The 22,152-nt window shown below is 35.5% G+C and overlaps 1 protein-coding gene across 6 annotated transcripts in view; it reads right to left on the reverse strand.

Moving 5' to 3' along the window:
- PTPRM (protein tyrosine phosphatase receptor type M) overlaps positions 1–22,152 on the reverse strand; it is a 471,605-nt gene that overhangs the window by 41,664 nt on the left and 407,789 nt on the right. For all 6 annotated transcript variants that reach the window (XM_081950797.1, XM_081950796.1, XM_081950795.1 and 3 more), the window contains 2 exons: positions 21,940–21,976; positions 7,495–7,592 (listed from right to left, as the gene is read on the reverse strand). In XM_081950797.1, the coding sequence (XP_081806923.1) occupies positions 7,495–7,592; positions 21,940–21,976 (135 nt within the window). The remainder of the gene's footprint in view (positions 1–7,494; positions 7,593–21,939; positions 21,977–22,152) is intronic.

Genomic DNA, 22,152 nt, shown 5'->3' on the forward strand with positions numbered 1-22,152 from the left:
GATCTTTTGGTGTAGTAGTTTCTTTGCTATATATTGTCAAGAGTTCTTTCATTTGATTGGATGGTGATTCACATTATAGACCCGACCCCTGCTTCAAATAGCTTTTCCTTTAGAGACCCGCTCATTAATCTTTCTTTTAAGATCCACAGGTGCCAAAACAGCATGAGGTTTCTGTAAGTCAACTCTAACATTTATCATATTTAAATAATTTTTCATGGCAACGCACATGCTACCTTAAATTACAATGCACTGTTTGCATTTTTTTTTAGAACTCAGTCACATTCTAATGAGGTCGTCATAAAACTGGCTAAATATGTTTAGAAATCATTAGTGTAAATTACTAGAGCAAAATATTCCTAGGGGTGCTTGGCTGATTTCTGTCACAGGACCTGAAGCAGATGGATACGTATAATAGCAGAAGAATGCAAGAAATGGGGGTGGCAGAGCAGGGGGCTTGGTTCACTTGCTTTCTTTTTCCGTCTCTCTGCACCAGCAGGATAAATGTGAGCAACTCAATAACATGCTACCAGATAAAGAGCTAAACGTCCCTTCGGTAGGTTCATTAAAGGAGGAAAACAATCAAAACACATTTTGCTGCAATTGAAATACCAGGTGCAGGGCAGCCCTACAAGAGCCAGGATAACCGACAAGGGTCCCTTGCTGGCACCCGGGAGAGCTTAAAGGATGCTGGGCTTTTGACAAGTCTGGCTCAGATAATGACAGGTATTGGCAGATGCATCTGGCCTCTGCTAGAGGCAAAGGACGTTGCTGAATCATCTCTAGCAGGTGCCTGCATAAGGGAAAACCTCTTGGTGGCTCTTCTGCGTGCAATTAAAAACCACACTGATGCAGAGAGCTCCAGGGCAAAAGCTGTAGCTGAGTTAATGACTACCCAGGCTGGGTAAACAAACACACATCCACCCCTCAATGAATAATTCATGAATGATTATCAAAAAAAAAAAGTTATGTGGAAAATATGTTAAATAGGTATTATTTTTTTCCCCTGGAAAAATAATATGATTTTGCTCTTTTGCTTTTGGATTCAAATAGGATAGGTGGTCTCCTAACAAATCTAAAAGTCAAATAACAACTGTAGCAGGGAGCGTTATGAGGAGCTCCAATGGGGGTGGGGGGGAGAGAAGAACCCTTCAAAATCAAGAAGAGCAATGAGTCTGGCTTTGCAGGAACCTGGCCTATTCTCAAAACATGGAATTGCTACATAATCTTCCCCAAATCCATCAAAGTACTAGGTTGAGATGCTGAGAAATAGCACAGCCTTATGTGCCTAGGCAGTAATAGAAGGAGAAACGCAGGTTGTGCATTAATTCAACTGTTAATAACAATTGCTTAACAAAAAACTGGGAAATAAATACCTGGAGATCACTTTTTTAATAGTAAATTTTACTAAAAATTACAAGTGCAATGCAAAGAAAAGCAAAGAAAACAATAAAAAGTGTGGATAATTTAAAAAGGAAAATTAAGATAGTAAAGAAAAAGAAAAGAAACATATAAAGAAATGATTCCCCTCTTCACCCCAAATATAAAGGCACAATAACTGGACTCCTCAATCGAAAAGAATGTACTAGCCCACTCTTTCTTGTGTAATAGGTAACATTTGTAAGAGCTATTACATGAATTACAGGTTAGAATAGAATAACTTTGTCACTTTGAATGTATTGAATTGGCATACATTAAAATAAAATTTCATTGTACATAGCTGTCAAAGGGTCACGACTTCCAATATACACTACATAAACATGACAAAATAAATAAATAAACAAATACAAAATTATGCATATACCCACATATATCATTTGACACAGAGAAACAACACAGTCTAGTCGGGATGTATACATGTACATGGTGCGAAAAACGAACCTTGTGAATTTACCAGACGGATGGCATAGGGAACAAAGCTGTTACAGAATTTGGTAGTCCTGCTAGAAATATTTTGAAACCTCCTCCCGGAGGTGAGCAACAGAAACAGACCATAAAGTGGCTGTGTGGGGTCTCTAACAATGCTTTGAGCTCTAAGCATATAGTGCTTATAAGCAGTATCGTGAATAAAGGGAAGCGAGCTTCCTATAATCTTCTCAGCTATCCTGACCACTCTCTGTATGGACTTTCTTTCTGAGGCACTGCTGCCACCAAACCAAACAGTGATGCAGTTTGTTAAATCACTCAAAATGACGCCTCTGTAAAAAGTGCCCAGGACAGAAGGAGAAAGGTGTGCTCTCCTCATCCGACGCAGGAAATGCAGACACTAATTTGCATGCTCCACTAAGGATGACAATGTGGAAACCACAATTTGGATAAGGCTAGTCATACTTCATCCTAACTTAACAAGAATATTACTATTCTAGTCTATACTACACTATATTACATTACACTATGCTACACTAACATGAACCCTTGTTAGCATCCTAGAGTTACACGGTATGCTGAAATTCAGCTGCAGGATTCTTTGAATAAAAACAAAATATGACAGATCTAATCTAGAATAAATGGGTTCTATTTTCAAAATCTTGACATTTCCAAAAGAGAAAAATGGGATTAAGGGACAAAGTAATATTTAATTCATAGCACGTAATAGCTTCTGTTCTTTTTTTGTTATTCAAGTACAAAGGTAAATGCTCCAATCTGAATCGGGATTCCACATCAGACGGTATTAATCCTCTGTTTTGCTGTAATTCTGATCCATTCTTGCTTTTAAATTATTTGGGGGAGGGGAACCCCTGTCAAACTATTTCTAAATAGCTACATGATCTTACTTAATAAAAAAAAAGGTTACTTTCAATTGATTCTAATATGTTGGACTGTTGGTTAAACAAGAGAAAATCCTGTGAAAGCTTAAAGTTTCCTACCATACAATGAATCTCACTGAAACTGGTGCTCACTATATCTATTGGAACAAACATTGCTAGGATTTTCATCTAAATGACTAGAAATTTCCTGGAGTTACAGTGTTAACATACCTCCAGGACATTAAGTTGAGGAAAACTAAATTACTTCTTGTGTTCATTTTTCAAGGTATTAAGATGTTTTGTAAAGTAGATGCTACAATATCAGATAAAGATATCTGGATGTCTGGAGTAATACTACTTAAAGATGGAAATAATTGATGCTATAGCACAAGAATGAGAAAATACATGTAGGACTTTGATTTTGAAAGGGTAAAATACAGGCATTGGGCCAATAAATCTTTTTATAATTGTTTAAAATATTATTTGAAAGTAAATTATTTCATTGTGGAATTATAAACCCTGAATAAGCATTACAATGAAATTACAATGAAATTAAATCAGATTATTTTGGCAAAAATATAAATTCTAGAATGTTTTCTGTGACATATTGTACTAAACTGATTTCTTTATTTAGACTTTTTATTTAAATATGTCTCAATATGGCTTGGTGCCAAGATATTTGGACAACTGCTTTCTTCAACCAACGTTGACTTGTCTGAGAAGCTACTTGTAGTTCCTTTAAGTATTAAGATTTGGAATCCTGCCTTTATTATTTCTATGCAAGTAATTCAAGGTAGTAAGCATACTTAATATTCCTTTCTCCTCTTCCTTTCCCCACAGCAAAAAAATATCGGACTTGGACTGTGAGAGAGTGACTAGCCCAGTTACACAGCCAGCTTTCATGCCTAAGGTGGGACTAGAACACAGAGTCTCGTTATTTCTAGCCTGGTATCTTAACCACTAGTTAAGTTAATGTGATAGAGCCGTGATGGCGAACCTATGGCACGTATGCCCAAAGTGGCATATGAAGCCTTGCCTGTTTGTCTTCCGTGTGCATGCACAACAATCAGCTGTCCTTTGGGTGCATGACAGTGCCGAAAACTGGTGTGCGCATGCACGCTGGCTAGCTGATTGTCGGGTGCACATGAGCATGCGTGCCAGAACCCAGAGGTTCTGTTTTCTGGCGCATGGTCCTGACAAGCACACATGATGTTTTCCCGTGACCTTTTCGGCACTCAATGCCAAAAAGGTTTGCCATCACTGTGATAGAGGCTCAAATGTTTTGCTTTTCAAACTTTAGCACTCTTTTTATGGACTCCCTCCAGAAATTAGGCTAGCTTTTCTTCTGTAATTTTAACAACTTAAAAAAAATTTTTTCTGGAAGTCGGTACAAATAATGCCCTTATTTGCCCAGGAAACTGCTCTGAGATAGTTTGGGATGATATTGTCTTGTTTTAATTGCTATGACTTACAGTTTTCTTACTGTGGGCATTTAAACATTATATCATTGGTAGATGTTTTATTGCTGTTAATTGCAGGAAGTCCTTGCAGATTCTGGCTTATTACAAATGTAATAAAGGAAAGACTAACAATTAAATATATTCCATTTTTGGAATGTGCCTATCAAACAGATGCAATAAGTATGGACTGTTTTACAGCAATGAATTTGTTTTAATTTTCTATATTAAGAGGGAAAGTTAACATATTGATTTACTGGGAATCAGACTATTTTTGTCACTTCAAGTATCTGCATCTTTAGTAACAAGATGCAGTAACAGTCCTTAATTATACTCACAAATCTTATTGCTTTGTCTAAAAGATGGTCTTTTATTTTTATCTTGATTTGTGAGTAGCTCAGACTGTTACATGTCTAAACAATAGGATTTAAACTCACAGTAAGCCATGAGAAATATTCACTTCTAAACCCAGAATGTAACCTGAATTTACAATAAAGGAATAGGGAAATGGCATGTCTACTTATATTATTGAGCAATTAATTGATCACTCTAAAGTCCATGCATCTATTCTTCAGAGGAGATTATAAACTACTCTGATTCCAAGATATTAAAAACATGTATCACAAGTATTTTAGTGATCCATGTCTAATTAATCATTTAAAATAAATGATTTTTTAAAATTGTCTTTTGAAAATAAGACAAACATAAGCTAACATACTTGGAACATGCATTCATTGCCTCTCTTGTTATTTCAATAGCTAAAGAAGCTAAACATAGCTTCACAAAGTAACGTAAAGCAACGTGGTCATCACATATAGAAGTTATATCACACACATTAATTATTAGACAGAATGATCAAGATGGTTTCTATTAATTGTTTATTAATTAAACAGTGTTTTAGAACCCATGAGGGAACACTTTTTTTTATATGAAGTGGGTTTTCTTTTTTTTTCTACATGTAGGAACAAACTTAGATAAATTTTTCTGTAGCCAACCAAATATCTCAGATTAAAATATATCATTGGAAAATAGGCCCTTTTGGAAATGAGTGTTTGCTTAAAAACTCAATTAAGTATTATCCTTTTTTTCCCTAGCAAACATAAATCTTACTTACTTCACTTAATAATGTAACGTAAGCTGAATGATCAGCCACATTCTCTAAAAAGGCAGAATATCATTTAATAATTGTAATTAATAATTATTAATGAAATCAAGATTCACTAGGATTTTGAATTGAGAGTTAGGCTTTGTTTTCTTTAAAAAAAACCACCAGTATTTGGGAGGGGGGGGGGAAGTGGATTAATTCACTCTGCCTACCACAAATTCTTCACAATGTAATATATATAGTATATACTTTCCTCAATGCAGCTAGTAAGTTTCAGAAGAATGACATATAAGAAACACCTAAATCCCACTCAACAATCTTCAGGAAAATAAAGAATTAAGGGATTAAATAACATATCACAAATATTTTGCCCTTGGATGAGAATTCCATCTTCCTGAAAATTATCTGATTTTTTTTAGCTGTGCCACTGTGTTTGTTTGAATATATTTATGGTGTCAAGTGTCAAATCCTGAGTAATCGTATCACCAAAATGTTGTGTTATGGCTGAAATAATAAGGAAAAATTATTACAAATTTCGTTGTATTTAAGTACAATGACAATAAAGATTATACTTACTTAATTATTTGATTTATTTCTGTACACTTCTGAGAATTCCACTTTGTGACCTCCAGTCTTATATAATCAGTGTCTGAAATTGGGTTTTCTCCCCACCTCTGGAGCTGCTTTTATAAATGAAAAGATTGCCTTTCTACCCCTGAAGTTCCTTTACAGCTAAAAAGAAATCTTTGCTTCTTGCTTAATTTAGAATAGACAGGAAGGGTGAAACTGATTAGAAATAGCCAGGAGTAAGTTTGTCTAGATATAAACTAATAAGGACAGGTCAACAGATAAAAAAGCACCTAGCCAGGAAGCACAATATACCATGAAAGATTGGAAATAATGGGCCTAATGTCATCAATTTCCACTAGCATAAATACATCCTTTTCTAATACTTCTATCTCCCAACAACTGAACTCTCCTAGTAACTCAGGATGATCTTCAGCCAACACATGTGTACACTTTAAACCCAAGCATACACTAAGATAGAAGCTTGTCCACCCCAAAGATAAAGCACCTAGACACAAACTGAGCAATGCGATATATGCAGTGAGACATGTGCAGATCTTTACATTGGGGAAACAAAACAACCACTTCATAAACACATGGCTCAACATAGAAGAACAAACCCATCAGTACTAGATTCAGCAGTCCATCTTCATTTAAAACTCAAAGTCTTCTTTTGAAGACAAAAAGTCCATATTTTGGACAGAAGAGGGGTCAAAGAGGCCATCTATGTCAAAATTGAACAGCCTTCTCTCAACAGAGTGGAAGGGGTGCAACATCATCTATCTCCAGTGTACAACACAGTCCTTTCAGCAATTCCAAGAAGGCTCCACACCATTTACACTGCTCAGGTGACCCTGAGGATACAGATAAACTTCAAAATGGCCTCAATGATTCTATAAAAGATGCAAATGACTAGCTGTCTGCAAGGAATATAAATCTTTCCATTCCCCACATCCAGTCAGAGCTGAAGAAGCTTTTTGGATGAGAAGCAAAACATCTTAAAAGATAAACAAGAAAGGCCAGTTGCCTCTTGAAAAAGCACCTTTGGGACAACCATGACCTGGATGACTGAGAATCTCCACAGACATCTCCCTGACAATTATTGTATGTTAACCCAAACCAGTTGGATATATTTCTCCTCTGTTCCAGAAAATAGCAGCAACTGAGAGCAACTCCGCAAGAATACCTACTACTAAATTCTTGTTTTCCATTGTTCTCTATTCCCTTTCTTCTGCAATTTGAAACCTAACAATTGTTGTCTCAAAAAAGTGTGTGATCTTTCTCCTTAGGGTTATGCTCCTTCTTCTTTTTGCCTTCCCTGACGGTAGGTTAGTCATAGATATGGAACTTATATCCCTGAGATTTTGCTAAACAGCAACTCTCACTTGCTCCTCTTTCATGACCAATGGTAGTGAACCTGGGGAATACAGTAGTCATTCAACAATATTTGGAAGTACAGAGTTTCTATACCTTTGAAGTAAATTAACTATATAATCGTTGGGAAGGCTTTTAAAAACAGACTACACAATTAGATAAACCTCTTTGTGGTGATCATGTTGCTTATTTTTTGCAAACAGAATATACAGATAACACACACATATAGTTTTTAAAATACTCTTACCCTCCCAACTTCCACGAGATTTGTCACCATGACTATACTTGCAGTGTTTTCATGCCAGACCATTCTCCAGAAATCATATATAGTCTCTTGCATTGGTCCTGCAACAAATAAATCCAAAGATCATTTTCAGCATACCTGAAAAGTGGAACACTATACTTTCATAATATTAGGAACATATTTTTCTAAAACACCGAAACTGATAAAGTAGCTTTCTGCAGGCATTGGAAACCTCCAGTTCTCCATGTGGACCACCGGCTTCTTTCTTCAAACTCTGTCTGTCCTTCCAAGATAGCAAAAAGCCTTTTTCACTAATCAGCAAGAAATTAGATATAAGAGCTTTTTCCTTTCCTGCACTGCAATCAAATCTTCAAAAGCCCTCTTTGGTGCCAATGGAGTCTAATTGGCACATGGAGGGATATTTTTGAGAGCTGTTGCTCGAAGAATCAGCTAATCATCCCTTCTCTAAACATTATAACTCCCCATTGAAAAGTCATCTCATTGATTCCGCAATCACATTTTTAAAGCCTCATTTGGTCCTAGTGAAGGCTTTTAAAGAGGTGTGCTTTGGATGGGGGAAAGAGCCTGCTGCATATAGTCTCTCCATGTGTATCTCTGCCTAAAAAATCAATGCACATGTGTGTGAATAAAGATTTGCATGTAGAATAGAGGGCTATATGTGAATGGCTGTAGATATTCGCCTTGGGAGGCCGTGGGGGGTGGCACTTCTGTTCACTCAGATAATCTCAACCTGCTCACCCAGAGCAAATTCAATTACACTAACTTTGAGGATAGAAGAGAAATGCAGCTGATTGATTTAGGATGCTATATGTTTAATAAGCCTCTGTTGTCATTTGGTTTTATGCACTCTTTATTCTTAATATGAAGAGTTGGCTACTGAGGTTATTTTCTCTAATTAACAAGGCTACGAGGATAAAAGAAAAAGTATTCCCTCCATCTTTCAAGGCAAAACTTTCTAATGGCATTCTTTCTCTCAATGGAAATATAATAAAGAACATGCTAGCATTTTATGAACTAAAATTTGTAAAATAAACCGATTCCAGCTATTTAAAGGCAGATGAGAACATCCAGGCCTTTAAAGATCTAATTAAAAACAGTCATGGAGTCACATAAGGATTGTGTGGAAAAGACTGGAGTCTCATCTGGCTTATCATTGCTGCATTCTAACCTAATGGAATGGACTGGTGTTCTTGTGGCTGACCTTGGAAATAACACACCTCAGAAACGTATAGTTGGATAGACAAATGGCATCATCACAAATTATTTAGAGCTCAGAAGCATTCCAAACTGGGCCTAGAAATGCTCTGGCATTCTCTGTAAGATTGCTGTTATATCTCCTAATTGCCTAAACTCTGCCAATAATTGAATACTTTTGTCCTGCAGCAGCTTCCTAACTGTCTCTAAAGGCAGCCCACCTAATGCATGTTATAATAAACTAGCCTGAATGGAAGCACCCTGAAATGATGTAGGAAGAATGTTGATTTCGCCAATCACTCTCTATTCTAATTCTGTAATGAGAGCATGCCAGGCTGTTTCTGCCCCCAGATCAGACCAGAAGCCAGATTGGAATGGATCCAAAAATTCAGTATCATTTCATATCCCCTGGGGTTCAGAGCTAATTTTCTCCAGTATCTTAGTTGAGAAAGATGCACAACATACTGGATAATATTTATCCATAATTTAGAATTCTATATTTTAAGCAAATGTTTAACTACAGCTTCCTTAAATGTGGTGGTAACTTACTATCCCTGATTAACCATCCCTAAGGGCTAGATGGTATGCTTAGCCTGGAAGATTGTTAATTACTTGGAAGGGTATGGTTCCAAAGATTTTAACTAATTTATCCACATCATCAGGCTCACATGAGGAAATAACTTTTTGACACCAGAAAATTTTCAACGGATTGTATTTCCAGTTTTAATATTTCTCTTGAGTTTGCACTGTCGATCTAATTAGTCCAATTCCCAAATTGCTCTTTCTGAAAGTGACAGATTTTTGGAGACAGTTTATTATTTTAATAACTATAGAGAAAATTGCTTAAATGCCAGGCTTGACAATTTTATTTGCCGTTCATCTTAATGAGGGAAGTGAGCTGGGGAGAAATAGTACCTCTGGCAGTACCCTGTTATTTTGGTGTGCTCAATTCACATATGGTCAATGCATAGAAGTTTCAATTAAATATCTACACACAGAGAGAATACACAGATATTACCCATAAGCTGATCTAAGGACTGTGTAAGTAATTATTTTGTATAGTACATATGCTAAGGGAACCCTCTGCTGATCATTTTGTTTTTTCCACACACCAATGTCCTAAAATTCAGACATGTAAAATTGGCCATGTGTATTAATTATTTGCAGTATACATTTAGAAGTCATTTTAAAGATTTCTTGTTTGAGAAATATTCTATGAGTGTGTCCTCTCATTCTACTCTTCTAATTTGTGATCTATTTCCTTCTAAAACACGCTACTAGGATTAGAGGTGCTATTGTAAGAAAGCTGATTAATTAAATACTTTTGGAACTAATTTCAGAGTGATGATGATGTGTCTTTCTTTTTCAAAAAGCACATTTCAGAAGAGTCTATTCAGGAATTAAAGACAATGTCACTTCAGTAAGAAATTCATTGTGCATTCTTTTTCTTCATTATATTTGTTAGGAGCCACAACTGATTTCAGTAACTTGACTACTGAGCAGTCTTCACAAATAAGTTGCTGCTTTAAAAAATCATTTTGCTCCTTGCACTTTTCTGCATACATACTCATATTTGTTTAGGTGTCAGAAGTCTATTCATATTCTTTGCTTATGTGTACAGGATTATTCAGAACTTCAATGTAACACAAATTAATGTTTTTGCCCTAAATGCCTGAAATCTCTACAAGTTTAGAGATTGAGTGCTCCTTTTCTCCTTTACCTATTTATTGCGTGTGAAAAGTAAGAAATGTTCAGTTTTGATTTTAAATAAACCATTATATTTGAATCTGAGAAAACCAATTTTTGGACAATAAAGCAGAGATCTTAATTCTGATTCTGATTTGTTTTCACTAAGCATAGTCCCAACAAGTGAGAATTCCTGAGTTTAAACTGTGGAGATCCATGGTATATTTAAATTGAAAGGTTATCATCTGTCTTTTGAGGATACAACCAAAATTGGGATATTGGTGCATCCATGTAGTAGAAAAGTCTAATTCCCTTTTACATCTGACATGTTGCCAAATATGTATGAAATGCAATCCTAAACTTGGAAATAGACTAGTCTCAGTTGAAGCAATATTTGATTATTTTTTTAAAACACCTTTAATTAGGTCAGATGCTTCACTGCAAATGAAATACAGTATAACTTTTCAATCATTGCTAAGTCACTGGCATCTTCTGATAATTAAAGTACTCCAGGGTACTTGGTGCTCTCTGAGCTTGTTTGTTTTTTGCAGACATTTCATTACCCAACTAGGTAACATCATCAATGTTTGAAGGGAGACTGATAATATTACTAGTTGGGTAATGAAATGTCTGCAATAAAACAAGATGTTTAGAGCACACCAAAGACTCTTCAGTTTAACCTTAGTTACTCTTCTATTGATATTTAAAGTACCTTAATAGAGAATGTAATGCAGAATTTATGAATACAGGCTTACACGAAAGTGCACTACAAAGAATAAATATCTTTCAACAAAAAGCATAGCTTGTATGATATATGAAATATTCTGGAAAGGTTGCTACGTTTTTCAAGTCAGGGGGCTTTTCTCCTTGTCACTCATGCCTTGGCCATGCCTTTTCTTAGCCTTCTGTTTCAACTGCTCCACCATGCAGCAGTTTGGCCAGTTATGGGCCTGAGTTGTCTTGTCCATAATGACATTATCATTTCAAGAGCTGCACTGGTTAGCAGTTTGCTTCAAGGTATAATTCAGGTTGCACGCTGCAACCTTAAAATACTTACAAGGTTCTGGATTTGGGTGATCCTATTCCCACTAGCATCTGCCTATCTGTGAAGATCTGGGAGGAAAACAATCCTACCAGATCTCTGCCCCTATGAATATGTAGGGATCTCGATGCCATTTTCCTTTCCTGGAATGACATTCCCCTGAGGTAAGATCAGCTCCACTTCAACTGGTTTTGGAGTTTTCAAAGGCAATTAAGACTTCCCTTTTTCAACAAGATTTTGGAATTGGATATATTTGAATTTGATTCTGTAAGGAGAGTGTTTGTACGTGTATTGCTAAGCTTAGGCTCTTTTTTGAATTATAAGAATTTAAATGCTATTGCTGTGTTAAGATATGTCAACTGCTTAGAGTTGGTTATGACTGGGGCAGTATATAAATCCAGTTAATAATCAATCAATCAATCCAATTCACATTTACAATTTTAGAATCAAACTATGACTTTGATGAACTTGATACTTAAAATGTGAATTTGACTCTTTAGGGCAAATATAGTCTGCCACCTTTGTTCCTGTTTTTTTTTTCTCTTTCAGGTAACCCTGCTTAGAGAAAATGGTATATATTTTATTGCCATTTATTAAAATCCCACTATCTATGCATAGTCATTACAATCTTCTTCACAATACTACATAGTTGGTAATTTATCCATGAGAATTAAGGCATCAGGCTAGAAAATAGGAGATTGTGAGTTGTAGTCCCACTTTAGGCATGAAAGCCAGCTGGGTGACTTTGAGACAGCCACACTCTTTCAGCCCAACCTATTTAATTGGACTGCTGTTGTGGGAAAAATAGGAAGAGGAAGGAATATTAAGTACGTTCGTCACCTTGAATTATTTATAAAAAAACCCTACTTGATCATCTTTTTACATTTTAAAATCATAACCATGTGCATCTGGCGAGAAGTTGCAACTGTAATCCCCTTTGAAATAAAATGTTTTTTTGGAAACAGGGGATGCCAATAACCTACATCTGTTAATTACAGATGAAGATGCACCCACTTGTTTCAAGAGCAAGAACGTTTTTAAAAAATACTATTAAACTTTTATTTACAAAATCCACCTACATGGCCAGTTAACAATAACTCATTAAAGTAATTGGTTAAATTCATTTGACATTTGAAAATACAAAGAAAATAAAAGGTTGCAAGGTTCAAGATTTTTCTGGAACCTCCTGTCCTTTGTCTCTGGGTCTTCTGCAAAAGCAGCAGATCTATTAGAATTAGATAACTATTCTTCACAAAATCAGTATCAATAGTTGGGAGCAGTCAGGGCAGGTGCGTTTTCTCATAAGGAATTATTATTTATTGAAAAAGCTATCCATTCTTAAGGATATGAATTAGCTACTTCTTCAATGTAACACTACACAATGAAATATTTGGCAAGGAGTCAATGTGAGGCACGGACTCAGATAAACAAAATGTTCACACTAAGAAATGAATTTTTCTCCTGCAAACACCACTCCTTTGTTACCATTTATTTCCTATGGGAGTGGCCATTCAGTGTCCACTTGTGCCTTTACTCCCGAATTGTCCTCTGTTCCTTAATTGTTCCCTTCTCCTGATAGCTCTGCGCATGTGCACATCGGGAACAGGCTCCAGCTGTTCTTCTGCCTCACTTATTTCCGATTCCAAAGGTAGCTGATAACTATCTGATGGTCCTGGCCCCATCTCTGCCCCTGACACAGAGCACTCATCAGAGTCTTCACCAGACTCCAGGACTGGACCATGTTCCTCCCCAACTCCTCATTGTCTGAGTCTGCCCCTAGCTCAGCTGACTGCTGGCGGGCTACAACATGCTTCTGAATGACACATCATAGTTTATGGTACTGCACTTGGCATCTGTCACCTAAGTATTTTTAAAAATGTACTTCTTGTATATTTTATAATAACTCCTATGCTCTGCAAAGATATGCAAAATGATATGCAAAGAAATTTGCATATCATTTATGGTAAGTCCTGTTTAAATTAGTGGAAATTAAGCCTGCATGACTGGGCACTAAATTGTGTCATTAATCTTTACAAATAGTCTTTTCTGTGTAGATTTATGTTTTGGGGAAATATATGTCATAGATCATGCTATAAAATAGATCCTAACAATTAGCATGGGATGGTGGGGAAAGGTGTAAAGGATGAAATATAATTTTGCAAGGCTAGGAATCCCAATAGCTTTGGAAGAAACTGGATCAAAGTTTCCTTCCAAGATAATCCATCATTCTTTTTCCTTTCTCAAATCATATTTTTCAGCTATGCCAATTTGAAGGTTTAGATCATGATCTGATAGGGATGAATGATGAGGGGAATTGTCTTCTTTAAAATGTCATTTGCATTGCCTCCTCACTCAGTTTTCCTAAGCCAGACAATAGTAATTAAAATTATATAAGGAAGGAGATTTTAATGAAGAACTTTTAATCTATTTATTCTGAATTCTATTGGAAATCCAGCAAAGTCCTTTTGTACTCAGAATATTCATGTAAAAAAAGAAAGCTAGCTATCGGTCGTTGAAAGTAATTCTCTTCTATCCTATTTTTCTTTTCTACTTGACATTTTTCAAATTATTTTCTGACATCTGAATAAATTATGACTCTGTCACTTGTCTTGACACAGAATTGAAAAGCATTAAAGGGCAGGTAGGGGCCTAAGATTTATTGTTATCAAAAGCTGAACAATTTTATTCCAGAGACTTAGAATGGAAGGAGAGAGACTCTAGAAACACTGTAGAATCCAAGTTTAGCGTATAGTCCACCAAGTCCTGCATCAGTGCAGTCTGGACCAATTACATAGAAAAGACTGAGGAGTCTGTCAGAATGCCACTAAAATAAACAGCAAGGCTTAATATCAGTTATGCTTAAGCTTATTCTCAAATATTTTATGGGGACATGCATTATTTTCATGCTATGAATCCAGTGGCAAACCTTCGCTTAGTATAAAGATTCTCCAGCAAAGAAAAATGATAATCATGACTGGTGAGGATTTTTTTTTGGCTCCTCTGAAAAGGAAGTAAAAGTGTAAGACTTTGTTAGAATTGCACACCTCTGTAGGATTGTTAATTGTTTTTAATACCTCTTTCAGCATAATATTTAGTAGGCCTAGGCAAATCAGTTCTGATTTGATTCTAATTGGGGATCTGAATTCAAAGAAAGTATGATTTGATATGAGCTTATGAAATGAGTTCAAGGCCAAACGGATTTGATCACACTGATTACATTCAAAATTCTGCTAACAAAGATTCAAGTATGCTATGTAAAGGGGAACATCAAAATCCTTAGCTGCTCGTTTGTTTTGACAGAACTGGATAATATTAGCAGGGATGGCATACCCTTTGTTATGAAACATCATCCCTACCTCCAAGTATCATTCACTGCGTCAGTATTTCACTGCAATACATTTGTTTAGTATTTTCTTTGTACCTTTTAAGATTGATATAATAGGATGAGGAAAGGACAGCATGAAAATCTCTAAAACGACCGGCAAATACCTATATGCTGAATGAATGCAGCAAGTTTCCTTAGAACTAAAAATGTTTTAAAATGGCTTAAAACTTCCACTTCCTCTGCTAGGGGAGAGGTTTTGCATGACACTGAAAAATGACCACTGATTTGCCCTAGTAGAAAGGCGAAGCTTTGCTGTTTGATCACTAGATTTTCTGTGACATTTTTTCTCAATAGAATATTTAATATTTTACAAAAATAACTCTTCTTAACTAATTAAAGCAACTGTTCTCTTTACTTTTGATCCTTCCAGAAAATAGGATATTTTTCTTAGCAAAATTCTTGCAGAATTTTTAAGTGCACAATGGAGTAGGGCCAAGTCTTAATTGAAATGCTTCATAGATTAATTCTTATTAATGCCAACTCCAATATCGTATGTTTGCTTGAGGTTCCATCAGTTATGTACTGAACTGAAGTGTTTTATCCTTATGCTTTCATAATCTCTGTAAAAGTTATGTGGACTGGAGGCATGGTACTACAAAATACATTTTCTCCTTTCTTTCTCCCTCTTCTCTACCTTGGTTTGATTGATAGTGAAAAATAGATACATATCTTGGCAAGATAGTTATCTGAGAAAAGAATCTGAAAAATAATGGAAGAATCTGGATGTGAGATCACTGTGAGAGGAATGAAGAATGGAGAGAAAAGCAGCAATACAGAAGGGCTATCTATAGACAGATAGTAGAAATATAGGGACAGCTACTAAAACAGGAATATTTAAATACCGTATTTTTTTATCTATAAGATGCACTCCCCCCCCCCCAAAAAGTAGGTGGAAATATCTGTGCATCTTATAGGGTGAATGTTGCTGAAGCCCCACCCACCCGCCAGTCCCCACCCTTCAACCTCTGCCTCCCAGCAATTTGTCTCCTTGCAGCAAACAGCCTGGTCAGCTTCAGCACAAACTGATTTAGCATGAACAGCTGATTGGCAGTTGGATCGGCCTCCTGGAGTACCGCCCATCAACTGTTCCAGGCTGCGGGGATCGCTGTCACTGCCTATTGCCGCCTCCGTGTGCCCCATTTTCGGCCTCCCTGTGCCCTGCTTTTGGCCCGTTCTAAACGGCGGCAACGATCAGCGACAACGGTGATCCCCACCATCTGGAACAGGCTGCAAACGGGACGTGCGGAGGCCGCAAATGGGGCCTGTAGAGACCAAAAACAGGATATGTGGAGGCCAAAAATGGGGCACGGTGATAGGCGAAGGCAACGATGGGTAGTGATGACGGTGATCCCTGCAACCTGGAACACATGATGGGTGGTATTCTGGAAGGCCGATCCAACCACCAATCAGCTGCTCATGCTAAATCAAGCTGTGCTGAAGCTGACCAGGCTGTTTGCTGCAAGGAGGCAAATTGCAGGGAGGCACAGGTAGACATTTTTTTCTTGTTTTCCTCCTCTAAAGCGAATGTGTCCGGAGCATTTTATAGTCTGAAAAATACGGTACATTTTTCACTAGTTACTATCTGGAGAGGCTAACAGTGTAAAAAAACTATCATGGTATCTTAGTGTGGCGAATTGCAACTTCGAATTGCAGCTGCCAACAAAATACATTAGAAACAGAGCTCAAAATGTCATTTTATTTTCTGAGGCCAAAAAATACATGACGCAGTAACCAAAATAACAGCATCTAAGTTATTTAATTAAAAGTTCAAAAATGTGATTCTTCTTAATGTAACCTTATGGAATGCTAAAACTGTTAATGCACGATCTCTATGGAAAGTTTCCACAGCATGTGAGTCAATTAGTATGCAAAATGTGGAACCAGTATTCTGATTGGATAATTATGATGAACTATATATATATATATATATATATATATATATATATATGTGTGTGTGTGTGTGTGTGTGTGTGTGTGTGTGTGTGTGTGTGTGTGTTGTATTTGTGCTGATAAATAAATAAAGGGGGACTAGTATAGATCTATTTCAAGCTATTTAGCTCTCATCAGCTAGCAGTTCATAGTACCGGGCATAAAGTCAACATTTGGGATTTTAAGAAATCCATTCTAGATGTTTTTCTTGTTAAATTAAATTTTCTTATATAATTTAAATGTGAAGATAATGTCTGAAAGAACTTGTATTTTACACACCATAAAAGAATATTCCTCAAGACTGAATTTTAACAAAATCTAAATTTTGGTTTAATTATACTAATTTAATCCCTTTGCATATTAAACTATGGAACTGCCCAAACCTTAGTTTTAGTATTAGTTGTACACAAGAACCTTCTTTGTAATTGTGTCTGCCCTTTGGAATATCTCATCCCCAAGTGAGGTCAATTCCTTATCATACTCCCTCTCATCTTTTTAGCTAGATTGATTTTTTTATAATATTGTATTTATATTATTTAGCATGACATAAACATAGCTTTTAATATTGAAAACTGCTCAGAGTTATTGTGTGATAAGATGGGCAGCTAGTAAATTTTACAAATAAATAAATACATAAATAAGTAGTAATGGTATTTTGTGTTATTTAAAAATGCTTCTATAATGGGATAAAAGCATTCCCTAAAACAATGATTGTTGGTGAGTGGCATTCTACAATACTGTTTGCCATAGTGTAGCAGTTAGCAGTAGCACTTAGAATTATATACCGCTTCTTAGTGCCTTATAGCACTCTCTAAGTGGTTTACAGAGTCAGCATATTTCCCCCAACAATCTGGGTCCTCATTTTACCGATGTCATAAAGATGGAAGCCTGAGTCAACCTTGAGCCGGTGAGAATTGAATTGCTGGCAGTCAGTATAATTAACCTGCAATACTGCATTCTAAACACTGCGCCACCACAGCTCTTATAAATAACTAAAGTATTAATTATTTCTTTAATGCTTACTATAAATAGTAAATGTAACAATATACATTTCATTTTCAGAAAAAGTGGCCTTTTGGGGATTTTCAATGAAGATGTGGCAAACAAGCTGTCCTTATAGAAGCAGGAACATTGTGGCTGTCCCATATTTGGACATTATTTGAAGGACTGAAGACCAAGATCTGGTTATTTTAGGGTTTTTTAATCTGTTGTGTCTGTTTTAGGGATTTTAAAAAAATTATATTTATTCAGCTTTGTACAGTTCTTTTAATTGTATTTAACCTCCTCCAAACTGTACATATTTAATTTTTTATTGTATTTTTGTGATATTCTCTATGGACTGTACACCGCCCCGAGTCCCTTCTGGGAGAGGGGGCGGTCTAGAAGCACAAATAAATTGAATTGAATTGAATTGAAGATTGTTGGTAGCAAAGGGAAAAATATAAAATCAGTTTATTGGCCTAGGCTGAAATAGATAGGTTGCTAATTCTGGCAATCTTTAACCATTTTTTTTCCTGACTAGGACTAGATGATGATATTTTATAGATAAGAGTTATAACAGAAGAGGGTCATTTGTCATTTTAAATTTATCTGATTAAGTTTAAAACAATTATGTTGTTACCTCTGTAACTTTTATTTGATTTTTTACAGATTGGATTTGAATGATGAGGTTTGAGGAATTTTAAAAGTAAAAAAAAACCAGATATGCGTGAAAGGAATGAATTCAAGTAAGTTTATTAGATCAAGTTTATAATAGATCTGTTGTTATTTTTGGTAACTCCTAATTGATTTTAACTGATTAAGATTTTATTTATTTATTTATTTATTTATTTATTAAGATGAATGATGAGTTTTTAAAGATCTGTTTGTAGGTAATGAAGGCATGAGATGAAGAAATTATTTTATTTTAAAGAGATGTGACTTGTTAAAGTTCTTTATATAGGTAGTCCTCGAGTTACAATCACAAGCGAGTCCAAAATTTATGTTGCTAAGTGAAACATTTGTTAAGTGATGTAATCTTTAGTGAAATTATATAGAAAAAAAGAAAAAGTGTCCTTTTTCTTTTTATTAAATGACACCCTGCTCTTTGACAAAGTGATTGGTAGGACTTATGACCTAAATGATTAGGCTTACAATGATTTCACAGCATATTCTGACACAAAATGAGAAGAAATAAACATGAAGGACACTAAAGAGAATTTAAAACTGAAATTATGACACTAAAAATGAGGTACGCTCCTGCTATAGGAGACACTGTTTGTTTTATTTTTGTGGTTTATTAAGTATCATTAAGCTTGAGCATTATTTGTATGAAATATGCAGTTATAGCTTAATGCAACCTTAGGATATTTATGGTTAGCTTCTAATGAGGATGAATAGAGAGCTGGGCAAAGGTAAAAACTCTTATAATTTAAGAAGTCCTTAAAATGATTATGTCTTATCACTTATTAAAATAATGTATGGTTGAAGAATAGAGCCAAAGTATGGGCTAGAGGATCTCATAGTTAAAATTATATCATAATGGACAAACATTTCAACATACTTTTGTTTAAATAATTTAATTATTTCATGTCATTATTTAAGTAAAATTATAATGCTATTATATGCTTAATAATTGTCCTGTTTTTTTCATTATATGAAAAAATATCCCATGATTAAAAGAGGCTGCATATATTTAGAATGACTTTCTTTTACAACTTGAGTAACTAATCTGCAATCTAAGACATTTGGGCAACGGTACAGAAACTGATGATCCAGAGGCGCTACCACCATAACATCTTGGATGCTATTTTCAGAGACCTCAAAGAAAAAAGTCTGATCAAAATATAATTTTAACATAACACAAATAAAGAATTGTTAAAAATCTGATTGATGAATGATCATGTAATTACAAAATTAATTTAAATATAAATAAAACAAAATCAAATTTAGCTTTTGTATTGGCCAAGTAAAGCTCCTTAGCCAAGTAAAAATTACTCCTTGTTAGATAGGTCTCCAGATTATATACTGATAGAACAAAACAAAAATAAGCATTACATTAGGTTGATCACGTAAATTAAACACACACACAATGTGGGTCAGAAGCAGTGGTGGGTTCCGGATGCCGTCGCAAACGGTATGCTGTGACGGATCTGGGCATCTACCTCGGGCATGCATGCTATGCATGCATGTGCATCCACCACCCTGCGATGCACCAGCTGCTTGGCGGAGGTCACGCAGGTGCCATACGCTGCGTGTGCATGCACAAATAACCCGGTTGGCTTAAATACAGGTAAGGTACGTGGTTGGGCCCTCCAAAACACCGTTTCCGTATGATGGCTGCTGCTCCCAGCTGTATGCCCGTACCCGGGCGCACTGCCCAGAGCCCACCACTGGTCAGAAGGAGGCCTGAGAAAATAACTACAAACCCTTCATACCCTGGTTACAAACTATTTCAATACCTCCTCTCGGGACACTGCTATGCTATAGGGCATTGCATGCCAAAACAACTAGACACAGGGACAGTTTCCCCCCTTGTTTCCACTGAATCTCAACTATATGATTTCAAGAGAGCCACAATCTGCTAGATAAATTTTTGATTTTTACCTAAGCATGTTAAAATTTCTGCAAAATTAATGTTTCATGAATGTGTCTATGAATGATGTAGAACTCTTTCTAATGTCTAAATAAGAATTTACTTGTAAGAGAAAAGATGGCTGAAAGTCATGCTCTATTGCTAAATTGTGAGGGTTAATTAAGCAAATCAACGTTAATACATATGTTTTACTAAACTGATCAACACTAAATATGCTTATGTCCTCATTGTAAACCTTTGTCTTTGTGGGGTGATTGATCTGTATTAAACTAAAGAGCTTTGTTTAAACTTGTCTCAATTTTGCTTAAGAATCACAGGTTTTTTTCTTTTTAGTTGGGATAAAACTGACTATTAATACCTGCAAATGAAATAAATAGTAGACAGAATGATGCAGCTGTCTTATAGTGGCAACACTAGCTTATAAAATAAATACAATTGTTTTGGAAAAATAACCCATCTTTTATTCATTTTCCGTGGGAGGAGATGGAAACTATTTTTCTGGGAACCAGTTGTCTTTATTACATAAACTCATTAAAGAATAAGACAGCATTAATTTAATAAAAGTGTAAATCAGATCTTTTCAAGGGAATAAAGGAATCTCTACAGATGTTAACAGTTGTTTTCAAAAACAAAGACTTGAATTTAAATGAATTTATAAAGTGTTTTCACATATGTAAACAAGCCTCTTGTGGATCTTTAATTTTGCAAATTCCTGAAATTCTTCTGTTTGTTAAGCTTTTGTCATCTTTAAGAATTCTCCTCCCATCTCTCTAGATGCAAGCAAGAGAAAAATGCTAAGGAATGTGCTTAGCTGCAAGACTGAACAGTTGTATTCAACAATGGTGAAATCGGATAATCAATCAATCAATCAATCAATCAATCAATCAATTTCATGGTTTGCATCTTTGAATACAGAATGTTTCTGAGACAGCTGTATCTCAACTAATCCCTGAAGCACAATTATCATTTTGAGTAGCACAGTGTAACAGAAAGTAGAAATAAAGCTATGTGCTCATTACAAGGAACTAGGAGATCTCTTTTTTATTACATAATAGATGAACAGAGGCTATTCAGGTAAATTCAAGATCTCACTCTCTTTCTCCTGGCTATTCCCCTGCAGGTTTGATCTATGATGCTTTATTCTCTAATCTATAGGAATGTAATACCTTCAAATGGGGTTGATCTGTGGAATTGTTGCTGCTCTCTGAGCTTGGTTGTTTTCTTTCAATCATTTCATTATCCAACTAGAAAACTTCATCAGTGCTAAAAGGGAATGGAGTTTGACACCACTCCCTTCTAGCACTGATGATGTAACCTAGTTGGGTAATGAAACATATGTAAGAAAAACAACCAAGCTTAGAGAGCACCAAAGACTCTACTTCCAAATATCAACTGTAATATTAGTTTGCCTAATACCCGCCTCTCTGGTATTTTTTTTAATAAAACATTTTCAGATGGGGGAGTAATGTTTAAACATTAGGACGCTTGATGAACTGTAAGTTTAATATATTATGATTTACTATAATTTAAATGAATGTAAAATATTTACAGGGATGTTAATTATTTTAAAAGAAAAACAAACTTGATCAAATAAATCATAAATGTACGGTTACTTACCTTGAGTAGCAATATAGTGATTTGGTCGATGATAGCCCTGAAATATTTCAAATATTTTGTTGACTAGCTTTAGCACAAGTACAAGATGAGAAATATAAAAAATATCATATAGAAATTATTTTCGTATAAACCTCTAGATATCTTAGTAGTAAACACTGCCTTAAATTTAATAGTAAATAAATGACTGAAATAGTAAATAAATGAAACATGACC

The sequence above is a fragment of the Natrix helvetica genome (genome assembly GCF_964273705.1).
Source record: "Natrix helvetica genome assembly, chromosome: 4".
NCBI classification, from domain to species: Eukaryota; Metazoa; Chordata; class Lepidosauria; order Squamata; family Natricidae; genus Natrix; species Natrix helvetica.